Source organism: Thalassophryne amazonica, chromosome 3 (genome assembly GCF_902500255.1).
Source record: "Thalassophryne amazonica chromosome 3, fThaAma1.1, whole genome shotgun sequence".
NCBI classification, from domain to species: domain Eukaryota; kingdom Metazoa; phylum Chordata; class Actinopteri; order Batrachoidiformes; family Batrachoididae; genus Thalassophryne; species Thalassophryne amazonica.
In genome coordinates this window covers 2,494,140-2,506,796 of record NC_047105.1, presented here as the reverse complement: position 1 = coordinate 2,506,796, position 12,657 = coordinate 2,494,140, and the positions used below count along the sequence as shown (strand labels likewise).

General features: G+C 42.7%; 1 protein-coding gene across 1 annotated transcript in view; it reads right to left on the bottom strand.

Moving 5' to 3' along the window:
* The window catches only part of fer1l4 (fer-1 like family member 4), a 293,664-nt gene that overhangs the window by 195,200 nt on the left and 85,807 nt on the right, over positions 1-12,657 (bottom strand). Inside the window, 1 exon segment of the mRNA XM_034164544.1 lies at positions 12,493-12,609. Within this exon segment, the coding sequence (XP_034020435.1) occupies positions 12,493-12,609 (117 nt within the window).

Below are 12,657 nucleotides of genomic sequence, written 5' to 3'. Positions count from 1 at the left end.
AGTTTAAAAGCAGGAAATTATGTCTTTATGTCTGTAAGACAATCCTGCAGTTTAGCTAATTGGTGTGTGTCCTCTGGCTTCATGGATAGATAAAGCTGGGTATCATCTGCGTAACAATGAAAATTTAAGCAATGCCGTCTAATAATACTGCCTAAGGGAAGCATGTATAAAGTGAATAAATTGGTCCTAGCACAGAACCTTGTGGAACTCCATAATTAACCTTAGTCTGTGAAGAAGATTCCCCATTTACATGAACAAATTGTAATCTATTAGATAAATATGATTCAAAACCACCGCAGCGCAGTGCCTTTAATACCTATGGCATGCTCTATTCTCTGTAATTAAAATTTTATGGTCAACAGTATCAAAAGCAGCACTGAGGTCTAACAGAACAAGCACAGAGATGAGTCCACTGTCTGAGGCCATAAGAAGATCATTTGTAACCTTCACTAATGCTGTTTCTGTACTATGATGAATTCTAAAACCTGACTGAAACTCTTCAAATAGACCATTCCTCTGCAGATGATCAGTTAGCTGTTTTACAACTACCCTTTCAAGAATTTTTGAGAGAAAAGGAAGGTTCAAATCCTCTTCAATATGTCCTTTACATGTTTCAGAGACCCATGTTTCAGTTTCAGCCATAAATGTCTCACATGCTTCATCCATCCATCCATTTTCTTCTGCTTTATCCGGAGTTGGGTCGCGGGGGCAGCAGCTCAAGCAAAGCCGCCCAGACCTCCCAATCCACACACACCTCCCCCAGCTCCTCCGGGGGAACCCCAAGGCGTTCCCAAGCCAGCCGAGAGATGTAGTCCCTCCAGCATGTCCTGGGTCTTCCCCGGGGCCTCCTCCCAATGGGACGTGCCCAGAACACCTCTCCAGCGAGGCGTCCAGGGGGCATCCAGAAAAGATGCCCGAGCCACCTCAACTGACTCCCTTCGACGTGGAGGAGCAGCGGCTCGACTCCGAGCTCCTCCCGAGTGACTGAGCTCCTCACATGCTTCATATTTAGGATAATACCAATTTGACTGGTCATCTTCTCTTTCAGTTTCAGGTAAATTCTGAATTACTTCATCATTGGCATCTTTAAATTCACATAATATGCGATGAAAGTCATGTGACATTTCAGTTTTAATTATTTTCACATTATCTTCAACTTCTTTCATTTGCTGAATATCACGTATCTTGCGAGTGAGCAATGCCAATTTCCCTTGTCTCCTATTGTGCAGCCTATTCAACTTGTCTTCTTTGGCTGATTCTGTGGGCTTAGGCGCCCTCTTCTGGCTAGCAGTGGAATCCACATTTTCATTTGCTGAGTCATCTGCCATTTTGGCTATTTATGCTAGTGCACATCAACTGTCTGCATTCACTGGAACTTCGACAATTTCTCTGTCTTCTAAATGTTCACAAATCCTCTTGTGATAAGACACATTCAGAGTGCAACAAGCATTCAAATATCAAGCTTCTTATGAAAACAAATTCAGCATTATTTTCCAATAGCAACAGGAATGGGCAAGGTTACTGTAGCATGCTCATCTTAGCATTCAGACATGAAAGGCATTTTTCCGCATCTATCGTCGTCTTCAACAGTCCAAAGGTAACGACCGGTAGAACAGTCCACTTGAATGAAATTCCGTTTACCTCCCTTTAAAATGCAGTCGGGTAGATGAAGGCTCCATTTTTCCTCTAGAAGCAACTTCTGTTCCACCACGAGTCGTCCATGAGCCAGTCTTTGACTAATGTAGGTGCAGTTTCTTCAATTCTTAGTTTATGACCAGTTCTTTGAGCTTAAGTCCATGACGCGAGACTTCTGTTAAAGTTCAAACTGTTTACTAAAGAAAACCGTTCACATTACAGAGATAAAAAAAAGGTAAAATCAAACTGAAAGTTTCTCCATTGTAGTCACGTCTCGTCTCGTCTCGGTCAAAGACTGCTGCGCTCTGACCTTCTTCGTCACTCACAGTTTTTACTTCAGCAAAGAGTGACGTCATGCATATCTTAATAAAATTAAGCAATATTAAACTTAAGAAAATAACATTACTAAATAAGTAGCAGTAAGTATTTACAAATATTAAAACTAAACATTATGCAGTACAAATTAAATTATTATTCACTATTTTCTATTATGGCTCTAACAGCAAGTTAGCAAGTCAAGAGCCACGGTCCATTTATTTACTTTCAGAATGGAGGCTTACATATCCAAAGTGAAACAATTTTTTAAACTGGACTTCAATTGAAGCTGTTGTTATGGTTGGGGGTGCCTGGCTGCCTTTGTTTCTGTCTTCTGTTCTGTCTTTCGTTTTTCCTTCCAGGTGGCACGCGTTTAGGACTGAGTGGCTGTGTGGCTGAATTATCAGGACCTCACCCTGATTACCTGAGGCTGATCATGTGCAGCTCGTCAGGACTCACAGCTGTGGTGCATCTACACGGATTGGAGCATGGTGGCATTTAAGTCTGGAGTACACAGTGTGTATTTGCCAGAGACTCGACCTTGTGACCAGACGGTGAGATCGTCGTCTTGGGAGCCATCTCATCATTATGGATGCAGAGAAACGTCCAGGTTTGATGCCATGGTCTGTGAAAGAGGAGGGGTGAGGTCTCACGCTCGTCAGCACACTTCCTGAGGTACGTTAGGTTTTGTGACTAACATGAGTACAGTCAGTAAATGTGGTGTCCCTCACACCCTTATTATACTCAACAAAAATATAAACGCAAACACTTTTGGTTTTGCTCCCATTTTGTATGAGATAACAGTTTGATGACAGTTTGTGCAGAAATTCTTTGGTTATGCAAACCGATTGTTTCAGCACCTGTCCAAGTGGCTGGTCTCAGAAAGATCTTGGAGGTGAAACATGCTGGATGTGGAGGTCCTGGGCTGGTGTGGTTAAACGTGTCTGCGGTTGTGAGGCCTGGTTGGACGTACTGCCAAAGTTCCTCTGAAACGCCTTTGGAGACGGCTTATGGTAGAGAATGAACATTCAATACACGAGCAACAGCTCTGGTTGACTTCCTGCTGTCAGCATGCCAATTGCACGCTCCCCTCAAATCTTGCGACATCTGTGGCATTGTGTTGTGTGATAAAACTGCACCTTTCAGAGTGGCCTTTTAATGTGGACAGTCTAAGGCACACCTGTGCACTAATCATGGTGTCTAATCAGCATCTTGATATGGCACACCTGTGAGGTGGGATGGATTATCTCAGCAAAGAGAAGTGCTACACTATCACAGATTTAGACTGGGTTGTGATAATATTTGAGGGAAATGGTGATATTGTGTATGTGGAAAAAGTTTTAGATCTTTGAGTTCATCTCATACAAAATGGGAACAAAACCAAAAGTGTTGCGTTTATATTTTTGTTGAGTGTATATTGAGCTGTTATGTTAGTCGTTTGTTCAGCTTCCACTGCAGTGAAGAATGTGAACTGGGTGTTCCATGCCTGCAGGGTGGGAAGCTGATTAGTAATTAAGCCAGGAAGTGTTTGCTGTTTGTGTACACCTTTGAGTGGTCTCTCTGTGTGTGGAGTGTGGACTCACATGATGGTTTCTTCTTTCACAGACTCGGTTTGTCGCGGCCACCTGGGGGGTGTCGGCGGGGTCCTTGGGTCCGAACTGTTTCTGGCTCCGGACCGTTAGTGCTGCTGGGAGCACACCGGCATTCCACCACACCAGACCGCGCACTTATTTGTTTGTATTATCACATCACTGTTATGTTATTAAAGTCAGTTATCCTTTGTACCGTGCTCTGCTTATTTTATACTGGGTCCTTAAAACGCTGGTCGGTTCTCCGTCCTGCGTCCGACACATAACAGAAGCAGGAGGTAATATCATAAGAGGACCAACACTGAGCTGAAAGGTTTGCTTCAGACTGCGGGACAGAAGAGCCGCTCTTTTCAAATGGAGTGGGACACACATAAAGTCTGGCTGTGTGGACGTCCAGCAAGGAACTGCCTTTTCTGCTTTTCCTGCCTTCTTTTCTAAACTTGTGACAATGTCTGGACTCAGATGGGATATTGTGACCTGAAGAATTTACAAAGAACCACTCACATTCAAAGCTAGAAAAGGCTCAAAACATACAGTCGGAACAGGACTGATGAAGGACGACTTTCTTCCCTGGCAGTGATCTCCACTGAGACAGAGAGACATTAAAACTGAAGGAAGATAAGGAAAACCTACAAACAAGTCATCAATGCTTTTGTTCAGAAGGAGCAACACATGTGGACTTCATTTATAAGTAAGGTAAGACCATAATAATGTTTTTTTTAATTAAATGTGCTTTTCTGTGTGCTGCAGTTTGTACAAGCCCAATTCCAATGAAGTTGGGACGTTGTGTAAAATGTAAATAAAAACAGAACACATGATTTGCAAATCCTCTTCAACCTATATTCAATTGAATACACCAGAAAAGACAGATATTTAATTACTCTTACTTACTCTGGATGGCATTACCCTGACCTCTAGTAATACTGTGAAGGAATCTTGGAGTCATTTTTGATCAGGATATGTCATTCAAAGCGCATATTAAACAAATAGTAGGACTGCTTTTGGCATTTGCACAGTATCTCTAAAATTAGAAAGGTCTTATCTCAGAGTGATGCTGAAAACTAATTCATGCATTATTTCCTCTAGGCTGGACTATTGTAATTCATTATTATCAGGTTGTCCTAAAAGTTCCCTGAAAAGCCTTCAGTTAATTCAAAATTGCTGCAGCTAGAGTACTGACGGGACTAGAAGGAGAGAGCATATCTCACCCATATTGGCCTCTCTTCAGTTGGCTTCCTGTTAATTCTAGAATAGAATTTAAAATTCTTCTTCTACTTATAAGGTTTTGAATAATCAGGTCCCATCTTATCTTAGGGACCTCGTAGTACCATATCACCCCAATAGAGCGCTTCGCTCTCAGACTGCAGGCTTACTTGTAGTTCCTAGGGTTTGTAAGAGTAGAATGGGAGGCAGAGCCTTCAGCTTTCAGGCTCCTCTCCTGTGGAACCAGCTCCCAATTCAGATCAGGGAGACAGACACCCTCTCTACTTTTAAGATTAGGCTTAAAACTTTCCTTTTTGCTAAAGCTTATAGTTAGGGCTGGATCAGGTGACCCTGAACCATCCCTTAGTTATGCTGCTATAGACTTAGACTGCTGGGGGGTTCCCATGATGCCTGAGTGTTTCTTTCTCTTTTTGCTCTGTATGCACCACTCTGCATTTAATCATTAGTGATTGGATCTCTGCTCCCCTCCACAGCATGTCTTTTTCCTGGTTCTCTCCCTCAGCCCCAACCAGTCCCAGCAGAAGACTGGCCCCTCCCTGAGCCTGGTTCTGCTGGAGGATTCTTCCTGTTAAAAGGGAGTTTTTCCTTCCCACTGTTGCCAAGTGCTTGCTCACAGGGGGTCGTTTTGACCATTGGGGTTTTTCTGTAATTATTGTATGGCTTTTGCCTTACAATATAAAGCGCCTTGGGGCAACTGTTTGTTGTGATTTGGCGCTATATAAATAAAATTGATTTGATTTGATTAATGTTCAAACTGATAAACTTTATTGTTTTTGTGCAAATATTTGCTCATTTTGAAATGGATGCCTGCAACAGGTTTCTAAAAAAGCTGGGACAGTGGTATGTTTCCCACTGTGTTTACATCACCTTTCCTTCTAACAACACTCATAAGCGTTTGGGAACTGAGGACACTAATTATTGAAGCTTGTAGGTGGAATTCTTTACCATTCTTGCTTGATGTATGACTCCAGTTGTTCAACAATCCGGGGTCTCCGTTGTCGTATTTTGCGCTTCATAATGCCCCACACATTTTCAATGGGTGACAGGTCTGGACTGCAGGCAGGCCAGTCTAGTACCCACACTCTTTTACCACTAAGCCACACTGTTGTAACACGTGCAGAATGTGGCTTGGCATTGTCTTGCTGAAATAAGCAGGGACGTCCCTGAAAAAGACGTTGCTTGGATGGCAGCATATGTTGCTCCAAAGCCTGGATGTACCTTTCAGCATTGATGGTGCCATCACAGATGTGTAAGTTGTCCATGACATGGGCACTAACACGCCCCCATACCATCACAGATGCTGGCTTTTGAACTTTGTGCTGGTAACAATCTGGATGGTCTTTTTCCTCTTTTGTCCAGAGGACACGACTGTTAAAGATTTTGTATATATGTTATCACTGTTAAACGTTGTACATTTGTCTTCTTTCTCATGAGAAACGGTGTTGTGCTGTTTTGCACTTCACCCTGAGAATGTATGTGTTATTCAACCTTGTTTAGCTTTGTCTTCTTTCTCATGAGACGGGTGTTGTGCTGTTTTGCACTTCACCCTGAGAACGTACGTGTTATTCAACCTTGTTTTAGCTTTGTCTTCTTTCTCATGAGAACGGAGATGTGCTGTTTTGCACCTTTCTTAATGCAATCCTGAGAATTCAATTTTGTTTTAGCACTCTGGGGTCAATCTGAGCTGGGAATGAAGGACTGGATGTACTTATTGTTATAACATAACTTTGTTTTCGCAGCCTCTAACGACTGGGAGCAAGAGAACGTTTTGACTATTGTGATGTGGTGTTTAGTGTGAAGGAGTGTGGAAGACAGGACACTTCAGGCAGATGCAGAACAGCTGATACCTGCAACAGACGAACGAGATGTGCTGACCTGAAGCGTTCTTCCTTACAGCTGCACTTGACGTATGCGTTTATGTTATGGGAAGAAACTTGTCTTGCGTCATTACCCCCACCCTTAGGACAAGTTTCTTGGTTTATGTGATGAGGGCGTCTCTTAATAAAAAGAGCGGAAAAGCAGGCCAGACTTTAGTGTAGCCTTGGTGTACAGGCCTGGCCGCACTCCGCGCGTATATTTGATTTTCTGTCTCACTGGTGTTTCTTGACTCTGTTTGTCTTGTTAAAGGTTTAAAAATGTTTGGAGGAGGAAAATACCCAACATTGACTGGGGGCTCGTCCGGATCTCAACAACACCGGAGGTGTCCGGCGGAGGTCGTCAAGTCCAGACGTAAAATCCTTGGCCAAGGTCTGATCGATCGATTGATCGTGTCTGCAATTGTCGGACCACCGCTGGCATCGTCTGGTTGACGAGATTTTCCCGAAGAAGACAGACAGGAAGTCGAGTCAGTGAGTAAATTTCTTTGTAAACAGTACTGAGTGAGTGGTGATCAGATCACATAAAACAGTTAAATTCCGCAAGCGATGATACAGAATCGCCTGTTAATGCAAAGGCAGTTAAACTCTGTAAGGAGGGTGCGGACTCCTCTGTTTTAATACGCGTACCGGTAGGGATAAAAGTGAATCACATAAAACAGTTAAACTCCGTAAGCGATGATACAGAATCGTAGTTAATGAAACACAGTTAAACTCTGTAAGGAGGGCGGACTCCTCTACGGTTGCGAGGGACGCACGTAGTTAAATTCCGGAAGGAGGATACGGACTCCTCTGTTTTAATACGTAAAGGAAATCCCGGGTAGAAATACGTGCACTGTAAAAAAGTAGTTAATTTGGCAGGGACGGCGGAGTCCCCTAAGGCAAGGACATTATTCAATTTCACGGGAGGGCGAGCTCCCCTGACATAAGAATACCGTACGATTATTAGGAGTGTTTCTATGTGTAAATAGTGTTTTGCGCAAGTGTAAATAACTGTGTGAAAGTGTAATACTTTGGACAACGTTAGTGACAACCGTGCGTGTGGAAGCAGAGGCAAGTGATTCCGCTTCCTACGGGGAGGTGAAAGGAATCAACCACACGACGGCAAATTAATTGTCACGTCCAAAGAAAGTGTGAAAACTTCAGATTTAGAACACCCTAGGTGTGCCCCCCGTCTGAAGTCCAAATTATAACAAGGGATAATAAAAATGGGGGGTAAGACGTCTAAAAGATTTCATTAGTCACTTCCTGCAAACCATCAACATGTCTATTAGACCCCATTCCTACCAGGCTGCTCAGAAAGCCCTACCATTAATTAATGCTTCGGCTTAAATATGATCAATCTATCTTTATTAGTTGGCTATGTACCACAGGGCTTTTAAGGTGGCAGTAGTAAAACATTACTTAAAAAGCCATCACTTGACCCAGCTATCTTAGCTAATTATAGGCCAATCTCCAACCTTCCTTTTCTCTCAAACATTCTTAAAAGAGTAGTTGTAAAACAGCTAACTGATCATCTGCAGAGGAATGGTCTATTTGAAGAGTTTCAGTCAGGGTTTAGAATTCATCATAGTACAGAAACAGCATTAGTGAAGGTTACAAATGATCTTCTTATGGCCTCAGACAGTGGACTCATCTCTGTGCTCGTCCTGTTAGACCTCAGTGCAGCTTTTGATACTGTTGACCATAAAATTTTATTACAGAGATTAGAGCATGCCATAGGTATTAAAGGCACTGCACTGCAGTGGTTTGAATCATATTTATCTAATAGATTACAATTTGTTCATGTAAATGGGGAATCTTCTTCACGGACTAAGGTTAATTATGGAGTTCCACAAGGTTCTGTGCTACGACCGATTTGATTCACTTTATACATGCTTCCCTTAGGCAGTATTATTAGAAAGCATTGCTTAAATTTTCATTGTTACGCAGATGATACCCAGTTTTATCTATCCATGAAGCCAGAGGACACACACCAATTAGTTAAACTGCAGGATTGTCTTACAGACATAAAGACATGGATGACCTCTAATTTCCTGCTTTTAAATTCAGATAAAACTGAAGTTATTGTACTTGGGCCCCACAAATCTTAGAAACATGGTGTCTAACCAGATCCTTACTCTGGATGGCATTACCCTGACCTCTAGTAATACTGTGAGAATCTTGGAGTTATTTTTGATCAGGATATGTCATTCAATGCGCATATTAAGCAAATATGTAGACTGCTTTTTTGCATTTGCGCAATATCTCTAAAATTAGAAAGGTCTTGTCTCAGAGTGATGCTGAAAAAACTAATTCATGCATTTATTTCCTCTAGGCTGGACTATTGTAATTCATTATTATCAGGTTGTCCTAAAAGTTCCCTGAAAAGCCTTCAGTTAATTCAAAATGCTGCAGCTAGAGTACTGACGGGGACTAGAAGGAGAGAGCATATCTCACCCATATTAGCCTCTCTTCATTGGCTTCCTGTTAATTCTAGAATAGAATTTAAAATTCTTCTTCTTACTTATAAGGTTTTGAATAATCAGGTCCCATCTTATCTTAGGGACCTCGTAGTACCATATCACCCCAATAGAGCGCTTCGCTCTCAGACTGCAGGCTTACTTGTAGTTCCTAGGGTTTGTAAGAGTAAATGGGAGGCAGAGCCTTCAGCTTTCAGGCTCCTCTCCTGTGGAACCAGCTCCCAATTCAGATCAGGGAGACAGACACCCTCTCTACTTTAAGATTAGGGCTTAAAACTTTCCTTTTGCTAAAGCTTATAGTTAGGGCTGGATCAGGTGACCCTGAACCATCCCTTAGTTATGCTGCTATAGACTTAGACTGCTGGGGGGTTCCCATGATGCACTGTTTCTTTCTCTTTTTGCTCTGTATGCACCACTCTGCATTTATTCATTAGTGATTGATCTCTGCTCCCCTCCACAGCATGTCTTTTTCCTGGTTCTCTCCCTCAGCCCCAACCAGTCTCAGCAGAAGACTGCCCCTCCCTGAGCCTGGTTCTGCTGGAGATTTCTTCCTGTTAAAAGGGAGTTTTTCCTTCCCACTGTAGCCAAGTGCTTGCTCACAGGGGGTCGTTTTGACCGTTGGGGTTTTTCTGTAATTATTGTATGGCTTTTGCCTTACAATATAAAGCGCCTTGGGGCAACTGTTTGTTGTGATTTGGCGCTATATAAATAAAATTGATTTGATTTGATTATAACAGCGTAATGGCCTGTTACGCTGTTATAATAAAAAATTACACTGCAGTTGTGTTATGTGTGTTTTTGAGATGTGTCCAGGGGAAAATGATCATTTCTGTATGTTGATTGTGGAGCCGCTGGTTCTGATATAGAAGCAGCGTGTCCACAATTTGTTCATCAACCTACAACCCCAATTCCAATGAAGTTGGGACGTTGTGTAAAATGTAAATAAAACAGAATACAATGATAATTAATTATTATTTATTTATTAAAATTTTATGGTCAACAGTATCAAAAGCAGCACTGAGGTCTAACAGAACAAGCACAGAGATGAGTCCACTGTCTGAGGCCATAAGAAGATCATTTGTAACCTTCACTAATGCTGTTTCTGTACTATGATGAATTCTAAAACCTGACTGAAACTCTTCAAATAGACCATTCCTCTGCAGATCATCAGTTAGCTGTTTCACAACTAATGCTGGTGAGAACCCTGAGGGTTTGTGTTTGGAAATCTGACTGTGATGAAGTCAGTGCCTCAGCAGCCATCAATGCATGTCACTGTAGAGAGGTGAAGAAGAGAGTGCAGGCAGGGTGGAGTGGGGTGGAAAAAGGTGGCAAGAGTGATTTGTGACTGAAGAATATCAGCAAGAGTGAAGGAGAAAGTTTACAAGACAGTAGTGAGACCAGCTATGTTGGACGGTTTAGAGACGGTGGTACTAACAAAAAGACAGGAGGCAGAGCTGGAGATATTGAGATTCTCTTTGGGAGTGACGCGAGAATGAACAAGATTAGGAATGAACCATCAGAGGGACAGCTCAGGTGGGACGGTTTGGAGACAAAGTCAGAGAGGTGAGATTGAGATGGTTTGGACATGTGCAGAGGAGGGACCCAGGGTATATAGGGAGAAGGATGCTGAGGATGGAGCCACCAGGCAAGAGGAGAAGAGGGAGGACAAGAGGAGGGTTTATGGATGTGCTGAGGGAGGACATGCAGGTGGTTGGTGTGACAGAGGAAGATACAGAGGACAGGGTGAGATGGAAACGATTGATCTGCTATGGCGACCCGTAATGGGAGCAGCAGGAAGGAGAAGTAGAAGTTGTCATGGACTCTGAGGGGTTCATTGACTGGTCTATGAAGCCATCCTCCTTTAAGCCTCTCATGTTTGGAATTCAATCATTTTAAAAATTTAGAAACAATTAATCTCACATCAGTGATGATCTCACCTGGTCTGCTAACACCCGACAGATCATCAAGATGTCCCAACAGAGGCTGCAGTTTCAGAGAAGACTGAGAAATTGGTCTGTCAGCCAAATTCTCATCAGCTTCTACAGGTGTACGATTGAGCATGACCTCAGCACTGCCATCACAGTCTAGTACGGTAACTGCACAGTCCAAGACAGGAAGGTTATATGGCGTGTGATTAAGACATCACAGTACATCTCTGGGGCAGCCTTCCCCTCACTGCAGGACATTTACCAAACCAGAGTCCTACGTAGGACACACAACCTGGACAGTACACACCCCCAACACTCACTCTTCACACTACGACCATCAGGCAGATGCTACAGGAGTCTGACGTCCAGGACAACTAGGCTGGGGAACAGCTTCTACCCACAGGCCATTAGAGAGGCCATTACCTCTCAATAACTCTCTGACACACTGACCCTTCCACCACCAGACTGACTGTTATTTCACTGTTACTCTTCTCCTCATCATTATTACTATCATCCTCTAAGTGTTTATTATAACAGCTCTGTTAACTATTCACGCACCCGTGTACCTTACGTGTGCTGCACAGCAGGAATGCTGCTTAAAACGACACTGTACATAATTGGCAGTGCTGCATGAACTGCACATCCACACATTCTCTAAACTGTACATCCTTTAAATAGTGTATATAATAATTCTTCATCCTAATAATTAGGGAATATTTGCGACCGTAATCCAGCATGAATGTCCGCCAATCATCAGACACAACAGGGTTTGCACGGTTGATTTTTCTGTAAGTAATTCGGCAACAGCGTAGCAAAAGCGTCTTCATGCCAAACTGTAAATTCTGTGAGCAGACCCACAGATTCTCCATCAGCTCAGCTGCACTGAGTTAAATCCATCAATCAATCCACTTAAATCCATTAAATCCACATATTTCAGCATCATCAATCCACCATTTTCTGTCACTCTCAGCTGACAGCGCCATTAGTAACACCTGCACAGCAACGTGGTCAGGGTGCGGTGTTATAGATCAAATGTGAAACGGTCAAATATTTTGCCACCTTCCACACGATATTTTATGGTCTGAAATCTCCCACGATTAACCAATCAGATATGCGGAACAAATGTTTTTATAATGTGTAGTTTTTTGAAATCATCTGACATGATTTTCTAGGGAGAATGAACAGAGTAAGAATTTCTTTGTGTGGTATTAAACCGCCTGTTTTTACTGTGAAGATGACAGTAAAATTGACGGTTCTTCATCCACTCATGAAACAACTTTGCTGTTCTTCTCTCGCTGCTCCTCCATGTTCTCTGTCATTTTCATCTCTAATCTTCTCATGCTCATGCCACGTGTCTGGTTTACATAGGACTTAGTTCTTCCTTGAATATGATCTGCAGACCTTCTTAAATTAAATTCAAAGTCACAGAATAACCTTCCTGTGACTCTCTTCTATGACCTCTGACCTCTTTTGCCAGAAGGCGGAGTTTCTTCAGGATTCTTCTGCCGTCCATCAGTCGCTGTTGGACCGTTTTCTTGGTGACCCTCCTCTTCGTTCTCACTGCCTGTCTTGCCAGCAGAACCTAGATATGGACAGACAGACAGAGCAACAGGTCAATGGTCAAAAAGAA